At 36.1% G+C, this 16,940-nt stretch overlaps 1 protein-coding gene and 1 pseudogene across 2 annotated transcripts in view; one reads left to right on the top strand and one right to left on the bottom strand.

Annotated features, from left to right (window-relative positions):
- LOC115886601 (laminin subunit gamma-1-like) overlaps positions 1-16,940 on the top strand; it is a 79,367-nt gene that overhangs the window by 15,563 nt on the left and 46,864 nt on the right. The window contains exons 1-4 of one of the 2 annotated variants that reach the window (XM_030905836.1): positions 6,400-6,802; positions 13,498-13,753; positions 14,472-14,589; positions 14,931-15,120. In XM_030905836.1, coding sequence (XP_030761696.1) covers positions 6,665-6,802; positions 13,498-13,753; positions 14,472-14,589; positions 14,931-15,120 — 702 coding nt within the window. In that variant the 5' untranslated portion in view covers positions 6,400-6,664. Of the gene's footprint in view, positions 1-6,399; positions 6,803-13,497; positions 13,754-14,471; positions 14,590-14,930; positions 15,121-16,940 lie in introns of those variants that run through there. The other variant, XM_030905837.1, reaches the window with a different exon arrangement.
- Positions 15,230-16,247, bottom strand: LOC115886603 (annotated as a pseudogene).

The raw sequence follows: 16,940 nt of genomic DNA, 5'->3' as shown, positions 1-16,940 counted from the left end.
TTGAACTGAATGGAGGGCTGGTAGAAGCAACTAGAATTATTTGAATATGTTTAACTTATTATTCGGTTATTGTGTTGCTTGTAGTATTTTTTATCATTGTTTGTAATAAAACTCGTTGTCGTGGATTGTTTTTTTTTTCAAGGGTTACTTGATAACTCATCGTTAAATTGGCAAAAATAGGGAATTATTTAATTTAACTGCAGAATTATTAATAATTAATATTTTTTAAATGAAATTTGGTACAGAACTGTTTTGGGGGATGCCGAATGTAGGGGTGTACTCAAATTTTTTGAAAAAAAATCGCTAATATGATTTTGCAAATTTTTCACCACAAAAACTTTATTAAGTAGGCCTTGTTTTTTGTGAAATAACATGACATTGAGCCCTAAAGTACATTTTTTGAAACTTTATATTTGAAAAAAAAATCATCAAAATCGGACTATAAACACAGATTTTATGGAGGGTGTCCGGTCTTGAGTGGGTCACACTGTATAATAATAATAGCATTTAAATAAATCTAGGACATTGATCTCCAATATATTTGACCATGTTACAAAATTAGAACAATTTTTCGATAACCTTTTAACATTTTGATGGTTTTATTTAATAAAATTAGCGATAAAAAATCGAGATTTTGGTTGAAATTTTTACTTAATGAAAAATACATGTAGTACTAGATGTGTTACAGTTTTAGTTGGTCTAATTATATCAATTTTGTTCACAGATATCACAAGAGGAAGTTAGAAAATACGAAGGAAATAGATATCCATTTATCGCATCCGTACAAATACTATTTATTTTTGCCAATTCAGAACGTTATTGAAACATTATAATATATTAGTTTTATTTTCTATTTAACTAATTGTTTTAGTTAATATTTGTTTTAAGTTTACCAATAAATTTATCTCTGACTGAGATGTTTAGATTTAGCTTGATCATATCCTCAAAAAGATCATAGTTCTTTGAATTGTATAATTTTTGTTTGTTAATTTTTATACAGAGGAGTAATATTAATATTTTGTTATTTATTTAAATATGTTAAGATTTTTTTAAGAGACATCTTCATTTTCAGCTTATTCAACCATTTCTAATTATGGTGTAGCCTCCCTCACATCTTTAGATACTCTCTTTGTAGTTGGGCCCATTGTTGTCTATTGTTGGCTATGCGTGCCCTGCTAATTTCTTATTATCATGGTCCTATCTCAGGTTTGGTCTTCTTCTAGGTTTCTTAATTCCTCGTTGGTGCTATACTGTAATTTCTCTAGTCCATCTGTTGTCCGTCCTTCTTGCCAGGTGTCCTGCCCTTGCCACTTGAGGGATTTGATTCTCTGGATGACATCTATTACCTGGGTCTTTTGTCGTATCCATTCTATTCTTTTACTAGTCTTTCTTGGTTATTCCCAGCATAATTTCGTTCCGTTGAGCGTTGTGCGACCTGCAGTTTCCTTATAATGTCCATGTTAAGTGTCGAGGTTTCGCTTGCATAATAGTACACATTGGTCGAATGTTTTCTTCTTTAGATAAAGTGACATTCTTAGATATGTGCAGATTATGCACTTGCATAATTGCATAATTGCATAATTTAAAAAAAGGCTTTAAAACGGTTCAAAGTTGATACCTGAGTCATCACTAAACCTTCCTGAGGACGAATACACCCCGCATAATAACGCATAATCGGGTCGTTTTAATGCAGCATAATGCGCAAAGTGCATAATTATCGCATAAAGTGGCATTTTTTCCTTTTTTTCTGCAATTTAAGAAGACTATTGTTTGAGCCAATTAAAATTGTTGTGGCGACTTGGTTGATTGAGTTTATTCCATAAGTACTCCATGCTAACTTAATTCTTCGGTTGATTTCTGATAGTAGAGATCCCGAGCTGTGTATAGTTGTCCCAAATATATATATTCTTCTACTATTTCCAGTGTTGTGTTGTTTATTAGAATGTCTTTTTTGTCTACTAGTTCGTTGTATATTACTTTAGTTTTTGCTAAATTTATTTTGAAACCCACTTTATTACTGGCTGTATTTAGTTCATTAATTATGTGCTTGTAGTTCTTCAGGATTATTGGCAATTATTACTATGCCATCAGCGAATCTTCCCAGTGAGCGTTTTATTCTTTTAAGGAAAATGTGTTCTAGGTGAGGTCGACGTTACGTTACCAGGCCCTTTTTGTGCCTGATAAAGAGCAACAAAACGCAGATAGGTACGTACCTGTTCCCCCCCCCAACTTTTAGGACGTCCATATTCAAAAAGTTAGAAATTGAAGCCCGATGCAACATTTTTAATGTTTAGTCGATTCCAATATGTCCGGCGGAAGGGATGTTCTTCTCCCGGCTGCAGCTTGCGTAATTTTAGCATGCAGAGAAAAACATAAGAAAAAAAGAAGATTTTAGGTGCGTCCTACTCTGTGTTCACGGAAAAAATATAGTGGCACTGATTTGTTAAACGATTTGAAAGCTGATGACGTTATTCTTTCGCTGAGCGACGAACTACGATGTGATGGGAGTTTCAAAAATTTTGCGCGAATGTCAAGTGGGGCTTTTGAAATTTTAATAAACAAAGTAGGACACAGAATATTTAAAAATTACACTCGGTTTAGAGATGCGATACCTGTTCAAGAGAGATTAGCTGTAACTCTTAAGTTTTTAGCTACAGGAGACTCATATTACAGTTTGATGTATTTGTTTAAAGTATCGAAGCAGAGTATTTCCAAATTAGTTCCGGAGGTCCATGATGTACACCGGTGTCACACTAAACATGACGATGTACACCATGTCCTCCCTGATGTACACCGGTGAACCGACTAAACAAAACTAAAGATGAGACCCAAATAAACGAATACAAAAAGCCAGTGTGGACGTAGTCGCAACATGTTGCCAACACAATGTTGTCAACGTTCTTTGATCTTTACCGCTCCTGACGGAAAACATACAACTTGTTGAGAAAACATGCAACTTGTTGCTTTTTAATGAAATCTTCGTAAACATGTTGCTCAACATGTTGAGCAACAAGTGTGGACGCGGGTTAATGTTCCCTAAATGTGACAAAGCTTTGCTTACTAGGTTAGATGATTAAGATATTCTCCATCTATTTTTAATCCTTTGTTGGTCCAGTCCGGAAGGTTTCTTCTAGTATTGCTGTAAACAACTTTGGGAATATCGCGTCTCCCTGTCGTACTCCTTTACCAGTTGGGACATGTTTAAAATCATTCAAGAATAAAGTACCTTGTATTGAAAACAATTAATTTTTTTATTAAAAAATTTGTGGATTTCACAAATAACAGTGTCTAAACTTGTAAACTTTTAAGATCATGAAAAGCCACAAAGATGACACACGGTATTGCCACATATAACGATGCCGGACGAGGCTACCCCTGTCCGTCATACCAGGCACCCTCTACTGACTGTGGTCATGTCTCGCGGGTAGAGGGTGTGGGGGGGGTCTTGGCTTAACCGCCTGTACCAAGAGGAGACAACCTCACCAAAAACCTAAATTCTACGATGATGGCGGGACCGGGTGGCTAGATAGAGGACTAGCCATTACTGGCCTCAACCTTGGGGCATCAGGGAGCACCCCATTGAATTTACCTCTTACTTCTACATGCAGGGCTCTGTAGAAGTGGACCGACTATCGCCTAGCGACTCGTGGAAGCACTATGAGATCTAGCTTTAAAAACACCACCGGTGAAGCTGTGGGGAAGCCCCCTAGCGACACTGGAAACATTACAAATGAAAGTTCCAAGGGAGCAAATCCAAAGGAAACTACAAGAGGGGCGGCTGACACTTGCTTGGATCATCCTCCACAAGTGGCACACAAGCTACCACCTTCTCCAGCCAGGGTCGGGAGCTTACCTCTAGACCCAATAAACGACACAAGCTACCGTTTCGTCTACCCGGCCTGGGTCAACCAGGCCAGCTAGACGATTCTCTGATAGTAGGTCTTAGCGGAGCAGAAGCACGGAGATACCTCCGACTGCTCCACGAAGGACTTGCTCCAGAGGAAACGCTCCTCCGAAAAGGGGATAGTAAAGAAACCAAGAAACAGCCTGACTCGTCTCCATCAAAGGGCAAGAGAGGGAGCGAGAACCTCTCACCTCTTCTCCGGCAGGGAGAGAAAAAAGCCAGGATGGAAAGCCGTCCAACACCGGGAGGCAAGCAGGGACGTATCACCAGCTTTGCCGCTATTGCTGGACAAGCGAAAATGGCGGTGCTGCCAAAGAATTTCCCAGAGGTTGCTCTGACCTCCGACCAGCAAACGTCTCTAGAATCGGATCGGATCGCAACACAACGATTTACAAAATGTTGGTCAGCTGCGTTTTGCGGGGATACACTTTCGGGTGGGCATGATCCTCATAGATTGTTTATCTCAAGAATCGGCGAATTGGTTTGTGGAAATCGCACTTAAGCTTAAAAATTGGCAGGGGCCGGAACTGGTTGCAGTGAACGGAGAAAATATCCCTAAAGGGGTAGCCATCACGGTCTTTCTGCTGAGGAGCAAGGGGAAAGTCACCACCTACCTGCTGAGCCTTATCCAGGGTTAGAACTTCGATGTAAGGACATCGAGTTGGCGAGTCATCAACTCGAGGGAGGAGGGTCATGGTCAGGTCCTCACAATAGGAATTGACCTCAAATCCAAGGAGTTAATTTTCCAATTATCCTCTATTATAGATACGGGACAACACCGGTATTAGGTCTAAGGAAAGACGTTAAAGAGGTGGAGAAAATGGAGACAGATCCTCCATCCTCCACCTCACGGGTTCCTCAGCCGGAGGCAAGCTCCCCGACTGTGAAGGGCGGCACAGAGGCCAAAACTCCAACCGTGGAAGGGTGTGTACCCTGGTACAAAGAATACAAGGTATGATATTGCGCAGGTTGGTCGCTACGTCACAGGTGATAACAGGCGCTATTGGTCAGCACGCTCCGCGCGCCAGTTCAAATCGTCAAGATATTGTTATAAACCTGTTTTTTTTTGTTTATATACCGTCATTGAATTATCGCTAAGCAAGTTACTGTGGAGCAGTGCATAAGGAGTCGGGCTAGGAAGCGAGAGACCGGAGTTCGAATCTCGGCCGGAACATCAATTTTTATTTATTTTTTTAAATACTGTTGTATTCTATAGTTTATTTTTGTAGTAAAAAGAACTATTTATTCTGTTATTTTTTAATCTCCGTTATTAATATAAATTGATTGTTAGTACAATACCTCATTTAATATAAAATAATATTGTACTTTTTGAAATGTATCGGGCCCTAATTGTACCTAAAAGTAATATATTTTTAGTGATATACCATATTGTAAACTATTTAATATTTCAGTCACTTAAAAAGTTAATTTGCATTGAATAATTGCCTACCATTAAAGGAAATTTGAGCTATATAACCCTTGATGGGCATATTCTGGGTATGCAAATACTTCCTTTAAATTTTGGGCGTCGTTCAACCGATTTATTCTCAAAACCAGAAACATCTACATATAAAAAGAAGCACAGGTCACTAATTATAATAAACTGCACCCTTGGTATTACTTCCACTAATTATAATAAACTTCACCCTTGGAATTACTTCTATCACAATTACAATACGTTCATCTGCATTGGCATTTTCTACTTTTCGATGGGAAACAATAAACTTCCCAACATTTTTTAAATGATGTAACAATTCCTCTTGTGGTTACTTTTCCATAGATATCCTCATCTCTGTCCTCATGTGAATTCAGAGGCAATAAAAGTGAAAATTATTTACCATAAACATCGCAAAATAAAAACCTAATAAACAATTTTATACCGAATATAGAAATAAATTTAGTATTTTTACCTATTATCGTCCAAATCCATGTTAATAGATAATTATTATTTTTAAATATATTTTTGGAACTGCTGGTTTTAGTAATTATTAAATTAAACGAACGTCTTAAAAATAAACAATTCTTAACCATAACCTCAAAAATGCAGATCTCCTGTCAACTTTCTTTATTTTTTATTTATTCATTATTTTCCTAGTGACGTCACAGGTGGTATGCGCGAACTGAACGAAATTGGAGCCGCTATCGATCATACCTTGTATTCTTTGTACCATGGGTGTGTACCCTCGGAGGAAGAACTGTTGTCAGAGGAGGATGGGAAATACTCTGTCCCTTCTACAACAGGGGTATGATGGGTTATAGACCCCTCTTACTCATTCTACATTCTACATTGCCACCTAAAAATCAATCATTGCTTTGTAATACCACGTATTACATATTATTATAATTTTAAGGTGAAACTAACGAATACAAAATAATGAAAACAGAGTAACATTTTACTTTCAAGATATGTGGTAATATTTTGAGCGGAGTACGACCCTGTACGACGTCAAAAGCCTCACAAATCTAAACAGAAATGTTCTCCGTGCGACTCCACGACCGTTTTCAGTTGTTGGTGGTACCGCGGCCTAAAACCGCGCCGTGCGTTATTTCAGTAGTACTATCTCGCATATTTTCCGAAAAATAAACAGGGGGAAACCAACACAATCATCTTTAAATCATGGAAAAACTAATTTTTTCTATCAGTGCGTAATGTTTTTTTAGTGTAAATTTGTGTTACAAAAATTCTTAGTGCGCGATTTTTTTTTAAATAAATATATTTTAACACTACCCTAACTGTGAGGAATTTTGGTTTAAGAGAAAATGGGGTTTTTTAAGTGGTTTTCTTTGGTCCTTCTCATCGAAGAAAGTGTGGGTCAGTTGGCTTTCGATCCTGGTCATACTCCGGTCATTGGTCGAAATAAAGGGACCCGTTGTTACGACAATTTCAATAGGCCTCAGGTAGGTACTGCGGTGGTACTGCTTCATTTACAGAACAGGCTTTCAAAATTACAAGCGTTTACATAATATACTACTTCAATTTTAGACCTCTTGAAGCACTTAAAATAACTAAAACTTAAAATCTACAGAACTGAATGATACACTCAAAAAAATAATGTTTGGATTGAAAATTGAACCTTAATTTTTTCTTAAACTAACAAGATTTCTAGTAAAATAATACAATTTGACTTTAGAATTTTTGGCGTTGCAACAGCAAAATAAAACACTAATTTATCACAATACACCAAAACGCTTTACTTTTGCACTGGACGCGCGTTTTTCTGTCCATGTTAGTATCACCAGCAGATGATTAAAACTAGTCTTCAAGTGTTTTATTTTGCTTATTTTTGCAAGAGTTCTAGCCAGTGAAATTAAACAAAAAAATAGTAGTTGTTTACCAAAAACTTAACTTATTCTTCCTAATAAATTGTAGTGCAGCTATGAATTTGTAAAATTTGACTAAATCTTATTATAAGTATTCTCAAGCAAAATTCAGCCTACCAAAATTGTCAATGTTAGTTGGTATGGTATACAGAGTGAGTTAAAAAAAAATGTTGTATGTTTCCCAAATATACAGAGGTAGAGAAAATGAGAATAAAGATTATGAAGGCTCTTATAATCATCTTGCCGACATTTTTTTTCGTGACGTTTAAAGAGTATTAGTGACACGTAATGATTATGTTTTTTTACGGTGATCTTTAGGCATAGATAAAAGAAAATAAATGATCTTTAGGTATGATATATTGATTTCAATCATTCTAGATTCTAAATCATTCGATCAATAAGTTTTCCGTAGCATAAGATTGACAAAAAAGACCTCTTTCCACAACTGTTTGATCTAATCAATACTACGATATTTCAGAATAAGTAAATACGAAATTGAACATTTCTAGGGTAAGAAATAGACTCTTTTACAAGGTCTTTAACCCTGTCGAACTATTTCCTGGCGCATTCTTAATGCTTGCATAGCATTTTCTACAGAAATGCTATATTTAAATTTATGTTTTATAAGCGGGTTCAGCCTTTTTTACTCGAACTATATTAATAACAATATTTCCTTTTTTTCTTTTTTTTCTATTTTGTTTTATACTTAAGACAGGGTCTCACAATAAGCAAGCTATTTACCTTTTAGCCCATTTTAAAATTGAAAATTGAAGTCCTCATCTGTCTATAATATTACACAAGGAAAAATAAAATGCTGTTATTTCGGCGAAAGTTTAAAACACCCTGTGATAATTCAGTACCACACACTTGGTATTTCGAGTCAAGTTGTTGTTATGAACTGCATGTTACAATTTCAAATAAACCAGAAATAAACTATATGCGAAAATGCCAAAAGTTGACATATATGTCATTCTATTTAGAGTGTCATTTTCTATCAAAAGTAGAAATCCAGGTGGAAATATACCGAGGGTTAAATGGCACCCTCTAAAATCAAAAATTGTAGTCATTTCTGGTGAAGCAGAAAGTGATAAAAACAATTGAATACGTCAATCTATTCTAATTGATGTCATATACTACTACTACCAGAGTACTACTGCCATTACACGCTAACGAGTATTTGACACGCATCAAAAGATGGTTACGCAGGGCGTTTCCTGTCATGAGCTTTTCTGTGACTGAAAAGCCCGATACGTGATGTTATCTGTCATGATTGTAGAAAACCCTGTCTTTTAATTTCCAAAATGCTCTTGAGGCGCTGCTGATTCTGTGCTGAATTTTATTCGTGTTTTTGCCCTGAGTCTTTTTATGATGAACAGACCGTCGTCATACCTGTATCTAACACCCATTCCTCTTTCCTGCAGTTTGCTATCCACTATAATAGAGAGTGCTGCCATGAATATGTTGAATAGGAGAGGAGCTAGGACACATCCCTGCCTAACTCCTGTATTTGTCAGGAAGGGATCGCTCAGCGATCCATGATGTGACACTCTCGACTTGTTGTTATGGAGGCTTTTACATTACACACATTAAGAAATTTGTTGGGCACTCCGAACTTTTGCACAATTGCCCAAAGTGCATCTCTGTTTACAGAGTCGAAGGCTTTCGTTAGGTCGATGAATGCAACATAAAGTTTACTCTGCTGTTCCTTTACTTTTTCCTGGAGTTGGCGGACGGAGAATATGGAATCAACTGTACCGCGGTTGTGCCAAAGCCCGTTTGCGATTCTGGGAGGATTTTTTCTATATGTGGGTGAAGGCGGTTTGACATGATTTTTGCGAGAACTTTACCTCCGATAACCAGTAGTGAAATTCCTCGGTAGTTTCCGCAATCTGATGCACTTCATTTGTTCTTAAATATATTTACTATATTCGCGTTGCGAAAGTCCTGAGGTACCTCTCCACTTTCCCATATGACATCGAAGAGAGCCTTAAGATGACCAATAAGTTTTTTGCTTGTACACTTATAGATTTCCGCTGGAATCGCGTCACAGCCAGCCGATTTGTTATTTTTAAGTTGTTTTATGGAGGCCTTTATTTCCTGTTCTGTTATTGGGAAGTCTAATGCATGGAGGCTGTTATACTGAGGTATTGTGTTTAGTGCTTGCATATTGGGGATATTGTCTTGGTTAAGGATATGGCTGTAATGCTCTTTCCAGCGATTTCTGATTTGCTCTTCCTCTTTTAGAAGTTCACCATGTCATATGTCATATACTAACATAACAAATGTCGTTTTTTATCTGAAAAATTAAAAGAGTTATAGGGGGTGAGCTACTTTTGAGACGCACCCGGCATTGAACTTACATATAAAAATAAAGAAAAATACATGAAAATTTCAAGGTATCCAGTTTTCTTGCTGGCCAGTCTATATTTTTGGTCATGTTTTGATATAAAATATTCTTATGTGCGCTACCAAAAAAAGTGTTATATCAAAAAGAGTGTAATTGAAAACATTAATCCCGTTTTGTCAGAAAACGACATTTTCAATAAATCTGAGTCCTTGCAATCAATGATTTACTCGTTTTCGTTTTATTTAAAATCTTAATCTTGTTAATAAAAATGGAGCAAAAATAAAGCAATGGTGTATATTGTGCGATAACAAACGAAATAAGGAAACTACACACAACACACATGCCGCTGATAAATATAAATCTTCTGGATGACTTCATCGCTTATAAAAATTCTCACTTACTGTAAATACAGATGTTATTGTTTAAAGCCAATAAATCCCGCTCTGGAAAGAACAGAACGCCGCTTTCTGTACAGAAATATACTGTACTTTCCATACAGGGCCGTACCTAAAGAATTAATTTATACAGAAGTAAAAACCGTGTATAAAAAAATGTAGAATATGAACAAGTGTTTTTTTTATTAAATTATTTACTATAGCTTACCCAGAAGTCGATAATGCCTACGTTGAGGTGAAGTGAGAGCTTTATTGTCAATCTTGTGGTACTGATGGAACTACTGTGGAATGATTGAGACCAATCGTTTTGACAGTTGATGTCTTATGTGCTCTATACAGGATGTCTCAAAAAATTCATCTCGATAAATTCATCAGGGGCGCGCATATGGGTTATCACTAGAATCTAATACAGAAAAAAGCCATGTGCGCCAGTGACTTTTTTCTTTTGATATCAAAATTGTGTAGGTCGTTTAATGCCAATTAAAAGTTATCTCTTGATATTTTGTCGAATTCAGCCTCCTTGATGAGATAAACGCAATTTTATTAATCACAATAAAATTAAAATATAAATAAAATTAATAAATTATATATTTTACCTAATTTATTATTAATTATCATTAATATTAGTTATTATTACTATTAGTTTAACTTACAGCAATTATAAATAAAAATAATGGTATTTAAGATAATTACACAAAAAGTAATTTTAAAAAGTTTTAACATCCTGTAATTCTAAAACTAATTCCATACCCATGTTTATATGAACTTTTTTCATATTTTTTGATGAGGAATCAATGAGACTTTATTAATACTTTTGCAAGTTAATGATATTCAAATTTTTTAAAGGTTGCTATTAGATTTGGACCAAGGCAAATTAATAAAATTGCGTTCATCTCATCAAGGAGGCCGAAATCGACAAAATATCAAGAGACAACTTTTAATCGGCATTAAACTGCTTACACTATTTCGCTAACAAGAGAAAAAAAATCAGTGGCGTACATGTTTTTTTTAGAAAAATATTCCTAAATAAAAAACAAAAATTTCGAGAACCACTGGATCATTTCTGGGTGGTTTTCTTTCTTGTAAATTTAATCTACTACCTATGTTGCCATATTGTCAAGAAATGAAGTTTATTTTTAATTAAAAATTTTAAAAAATCCAAAAAAGTTGCACTTATTTAGGACTCACCCTGTATATTTTAATACCTGGTACTTCTTCCTTGATTTGAATATGCTTTTTTCCCACTATTATCCGAAAATTTAGTAATATTATTCAATAAAATACAAGTTATTCAAAAAAAAATTCCAAAGAGAAACTGTAATAGTAGTTACCTGACTTCCCCTAGGAGATGCAAGACCTTGTCGTTGGTGGGGAAGCTCCTGGTCAGGTTCTGGGTGGAATCCCCCCTAGCACTTGGCTTGGTCAAAGAAGCATCTCACTCATCGTCTTGTCCCTGACTGTAGTGTCGTGGCCAGGGAATTGCACCAAGACATATAACGATACCGGGCGGGGCTACGGACAGCCTCAACCTTGGGGCACCGGGGGGCACCCCATTGTATTTTACCCCTTACTTCTTCATGCGGGGCTCTGTAGAAGTGGACCGACTGTCCCTAGCGACTCATGGGAACACTATGAGATCTGGTAATAATAGTAATAAAAACATCACCGGTGAAGTTGTGGGGAAACCCCCTAGCGACACTGGGAACAGTAACAATGAAGGTTCCAGGGCCAAACCCAAAGAGAACTACAGGAGAGGTGGCTGACACTTGCGTGAGACCATCCTCCGCAAGTGGCATACAAGCTACCACCTCCTCCAAGGGTCGGGAGCCTACCTCCTACCTCTAAACCCAACAGGCGACACAAGCTACCGTTTCGTCTACCCGGCCTGGGTCGTAGCTCCTCGACTGTGAAGGACACGCGTCTCTGTAGGAAGTTCTGGGACTGTATGATGAGTTATAACTCAAGAAAGGGGGACACAATAGATCTCTAAGGTCGCAGAGATTAACCCCCCTCCCACTTATACTAAATTCTATCTTACTCTGAGGTATTTACTTATTTTGCTATAACTAAACCGAGGTCTAAACATTATCACAAACACATTAAATCATATTTTAGAAAAAAATCAAGGTTCTACTAATAAAATCTACGTGTAAATCTTAATTTTTGTTTTATCTTGTTTGCTATTAGTTCGGGAAAACAGGTAAGGTTTTGAAATTTGTATTTTCACTACTTAATTATATTTAAGTCAATGCCACAGGGTGTTTCAAAAAACATGTGCCATCTCTTGTGTGAGATTCCTGACATAAATTTAAGATTTATTTTTCATATCAACATAGGTCCGATTCTGCTTTGTTTCGTAGCTACAGGGTCTTAAAATCTTAATAATCTTTCAATTTATTATAATTTTCTTCCAAGTACTTTTAATGATTCAAATGTAATTTTGAGGGTAAAAGTTACTATAAGTGCTAAAAAAATGTCGATAAATTCGTCTGGGACGTGCATATGGGTTGCAATAATAATAAGTAAATTGCAATATTTAAAAAAAAACATATGTGCCACTGACTTTTTTTTTATAATATTTAAAAGTTATCTCTTGATATTTTGTCGAATTCGGCCTCCTTGATGAAATAAATGCAATTTTATTAATCACGATTAATAAAATTAAAATAAAATTAACAAATTATATATTTTACCTAATTTATTATTAAATATTAATACTCTTAGTTATTATTATTATTACTCCAACCTACAGCAATTTCAAATAAAAAAATAATGGTATTTAAGATGATTACAAAAAAACTAATTTTAAAAAGTTTTAACATCCTGTAACTCTAAAACTATACATTTCCATGCCCATGTTTATAGGATTTTTTTTTATATTTCTTGATGAGAAATCAATGAGTACTAATTTCGCAATTTTTTAAAGGTTGCTATTAGACTTGGATCAAGGCAAATTAATAAAATTGCGTTTATCTCATCAAGGAAGCCGAAATCGACAAAATAAACAGATGAAAAAAAGTCAGTAGCATACATGCTTTTTTTAGAAAAAGATTTCAGTGAAAACCCATATGTACGTCCCTGGTGAATATGTCGATACTTTTTTAGCTTTAAAATACGTCGCATTTTAGTAAGTTTTACTCTCAAAATTTCAATTGAAACACTAAAAGTACTTGGAAGAAAATTATAATAAATCGAAAAAATATTAAAAATTTAACACCCTGTAGCTACGAAACAAAGCAGAATCGGACCTATAATGATATGAAAAATAAATTTTATTTTTACGTAAAAATTACACACAAAATAGTTGGTTTTGTAGCGTGCGGTAGATCTCGGTCGAAAATCGTGGGAAATAATGCTGAGAAATGATGAGTGAAAAATTTTCGCTGAGTTGGTTGCTTGATAACGCTTTGACTGAAAACTTAAATACTCTCTTGCATGTGTCGGTTCTGTAAATATAGAAGTGCCAATATATCCCCCATTTCTACCGACAAGAACATCTGGAAGTGCTCATACCAATATTCTTTTTCCAGAGATGTATTCCAGAATTCGAGAACGCCGCCTTCAGCATGCCCATAGAAGCCACCAACACCTGCGGAGAGTTAGGAGACCAGGAATACTGTATCCAGACTGGAGTAACAGGGATCAGAAAATCCTGCGAGATCTGCTACCCCGGTCAGCACGACGCTCGCTACCTTACCGACTTCCACAACACCGATAATCCCACCTGGTGGCAGTCCGAAACACTTTTGGAGGGTGTCACTCAAGTCAATTTGACGTTGAAGTTTGGTAAGTTATTTTAAGTTAAAAATCTTGTTATTTTGACGTTGTTTATGGGTTGTATTGTTTGCATAGATAAATGAAACAAGTTTAGATTGGAAAGTGCCCATAAGGACAATGTAAACACTATTTGGCTCTATTCTTGCAACGGTCGCGACCCAAAACTTTTGAAAATTTCCGAGCGGTTCGGCTTTTTCCGGAATTACATCGCCAAATATTGTTTATTCAAATTTATTATTATTTTCGTTTAATTTTATAAATAAAATACAGTGTGTTGCATGCAAGAAACTTTATTTTATATAAGGACGCATGTATGAAATACCTATGAAACATTGAAAACCGACGTTATGCCACGATCCACGATGGTTTTTGCAGTTCACAGTTAACAGCACAGCTTTTTATGTTTTTAATGCCACTTTTTCACAATTATTACCGGTTGGAGTAAATAAAACTTGAATTAAACTCACAAGATAGCTATAATTACTTTGAAAGTGGACGCTATAAACACTTTTCGGAATTTCTTTAATGAGAGCTGTTTAGATTTTGAAAGATTATTACGATATTATGATTTTTGAAGATTCTGACTTTGACAAGAGAAAATTATTTCTGTTTTTGTTTGCCGTTGTTCTTAGCGACCGCTATAGCAGCGCCAGATCGCGTATAACGGTCGCGACCTAAAATTTTTACGGGCTTTTCAATCTAAACTTGTTGCTAAAACTGTTTATAGGTAAGGCGTTTGATATCACGTATATTCGGCTATGGTTCTTTTCTCCCAGACCTGAGAGTTTTTCCATATCTAAGAAGACTACAGCTGATGGACCTTGGATTCCTTTTCAGTATTACAGGTTTGTAATAGGAATTTACATTAGAAGACAAAAAATAGTATATTGTTTTATTGGGAGTAAAAATTATACTTTTACGAGGCTATATGTTTGACATTACAGCCGATGCACAAAAAGTCATTTTTACGCCGAATAGAACATGCTTTTTTTTTCAAACGCCGCAAATATTTTTTTAAAAAATTGAGACGTTCCAAATAATACAAAAAAATTTAAAAAGTCATACAGTGTAATTATATATATAGAGAAAATATGGTTACGCTCGTTGAATTTGACACTGCGGTCTTTTATTAACTTTTGATGTTGCCCTGGTATCTCAATATTCAATTGAACTATGTTTCTGCTAGCGCCACCTGTCGAGACACATACGGATTACCCGATCAGCACCAACTGTACTCGGGCAGAATCGATGAGGATCGTGCTTTTTGTACGTCAGAGTATTCCGACATTTCGCCGCTACGTGGCGGCAACGTCGCTTTTGGAACGTTGGAGGGAAGACCGTCGGCCTACAATTTTGATGCCAGTCCAGACTTGCAAGTAAGTTTCGTTCTTCGAGAGATAAAGCAAATATTAATGCTCTGTCTACAGGGTGGATAATATAACGTCATCTACGAAATACTGGTTATCTTTATTTTCTTTAAAATTTGAGTGTCTGGGGTTATTATGGAAGTTTACAAATAAAAAGGACTACTACATTATATTGAAGCTACTATATTTAATTTAAAAAATACAAATAAAAATACGTTTTTCAGTCAGAGGTCCTGCAATTTTTCAAATAGACAGTCCACAACCGTTACCACACAATACATTGTCTTGTTCTCCCATCTCACAGTACAAGTGCCATCGGTGGCACTATCCCAATAGCACGAACTGGCAGTGTGCAAGCCTGCCCCCATCTTCTGCATGATAGAACACGTCACCACGTACTTGAAGTTCTTCTTGAGCTTGCTCAAAGCGCTTAGACATTGCTCCGAAACTGTAGCGCTCCACTGATTGACTTTTTCCTGCTGGTAGATTGCTCCTGTGAGCTGCGCTTCGATGGTATCTTTTACAATTTTGGTAACGTCATCTACAAAATACTGGTTATCTTTATTTTCTTTAAAATTTGAGTGTCTGGGGTTATTATGGAAGTTTACAAATAAAAAGGACCACTACATTATATTGAAGCTACTATATTTAATTTAAAAAATACAAATAAAAATACGTTTTTCAGTCGGAGGTCCCGCAATTTTTCAAATAGACAGTCCAAACACCGTTACCACACAATACATTGTCTTATTCTCCCATCTCACAGTACAAGTACCATCAGTGGCACTATCCCAATAGCACGAACTGGCAGTGTGTAAGCCTGCTCCCGTCTTTTGCATGATAGAACACGTTACCACATACTTGAAGTTTTTCTTGAGCTTGCTCAAAGCGCTTAGACACTGCTCTGAAACTGTAGCGCTCCACTGATTGACTTTTTCCTGCTGGTAGATCGCTCCTGTGAGTTGCGCTTCGATGGTATCCTTCACGATTTTGGTAACGTCGTCCACGACAAACTGGTTGTCTTCTTCGTCCATTTTCTTGAAATTTTGAGTGATGAAAGGTCTGAGATGAATGAGTGACGGCCGGCTAGGTAGGGTGAATTTTCGGTGGTGGTCAGACATGGTGGAAAATTTTATAAAGGTGAGCAGGTGAGATGTTCTCGGTGCAAATGGAAGGTGAAAATTGGAAAAGTAAACTCTGTCTGCTGGAAAAACGCGGGAAAATGCGTTCGGGTGTTTCGAAAGCGCTGAAATTTATGATAGAGCTGGCGGTTAGTTGGTGCAGGCACGAGAACGCTTACATAGTGGACTAAAAATATTTTTACTTAGTACAATTTTTTTTATTTGTTTTACACGAAATGCTTTGTATGTAAGTTCTAAAGAACTAATATAGCTTATCTTTTAGAAAAAAACTCTTTGTTTGGCTATTCTGTTTGTTTTATTTTTTCTGTAGATAATATACATACAGTGTGGTCCACTAAGTATGCAACATATGGGAATTTTTTTTATTATGGAAAGCACTGCTCATTAAAATGTTGTATCCTATGTTATAGGGCTTGTTTCTCTCTACAATTTTCTGTGTCGCAATGTACCGTTTGTGTCCGGGAAGGGTTCATAGTTTCATATTTGTCGATTTTTCAAAGAAATCAGTACATGTATATTATTTCGTATATTTTTTCATTTTATTGATTTTATGGAAAGCACTGTTCATTCAAATGTTGTATCCTATGTTACAGGGCTTGTTTCTCTCTACAATTTCCTGTCTCACAATGTACCGTTTGTGTCCGGGAAGGGTTCATAGTTTCATATTGTCGATTTTCCAAAGAAATC

This window comes from Sitophilus oryzae, unplaced genomic scaffold (genome assembly GCF_002938485.1).
Source record: "Sitophilus oryzae breed Bouriz unplaced genomic scaffold, Soryzae_2.0 scaffold_494_pilon_pilon, whole genome shotgun sequence".
Taxonomy (NCBI): domain Eukaryota; kingdom Metazoa; phylum Arthropoda; class Insecta; order Coleoptera; family Curculionidae; genus Sitophilus; species Sitophilus oryzae.
Note: the sequence above shows the minus strand (reverse complement) of the source record. Positions and strands in the feature narration are given on the sequence as shown.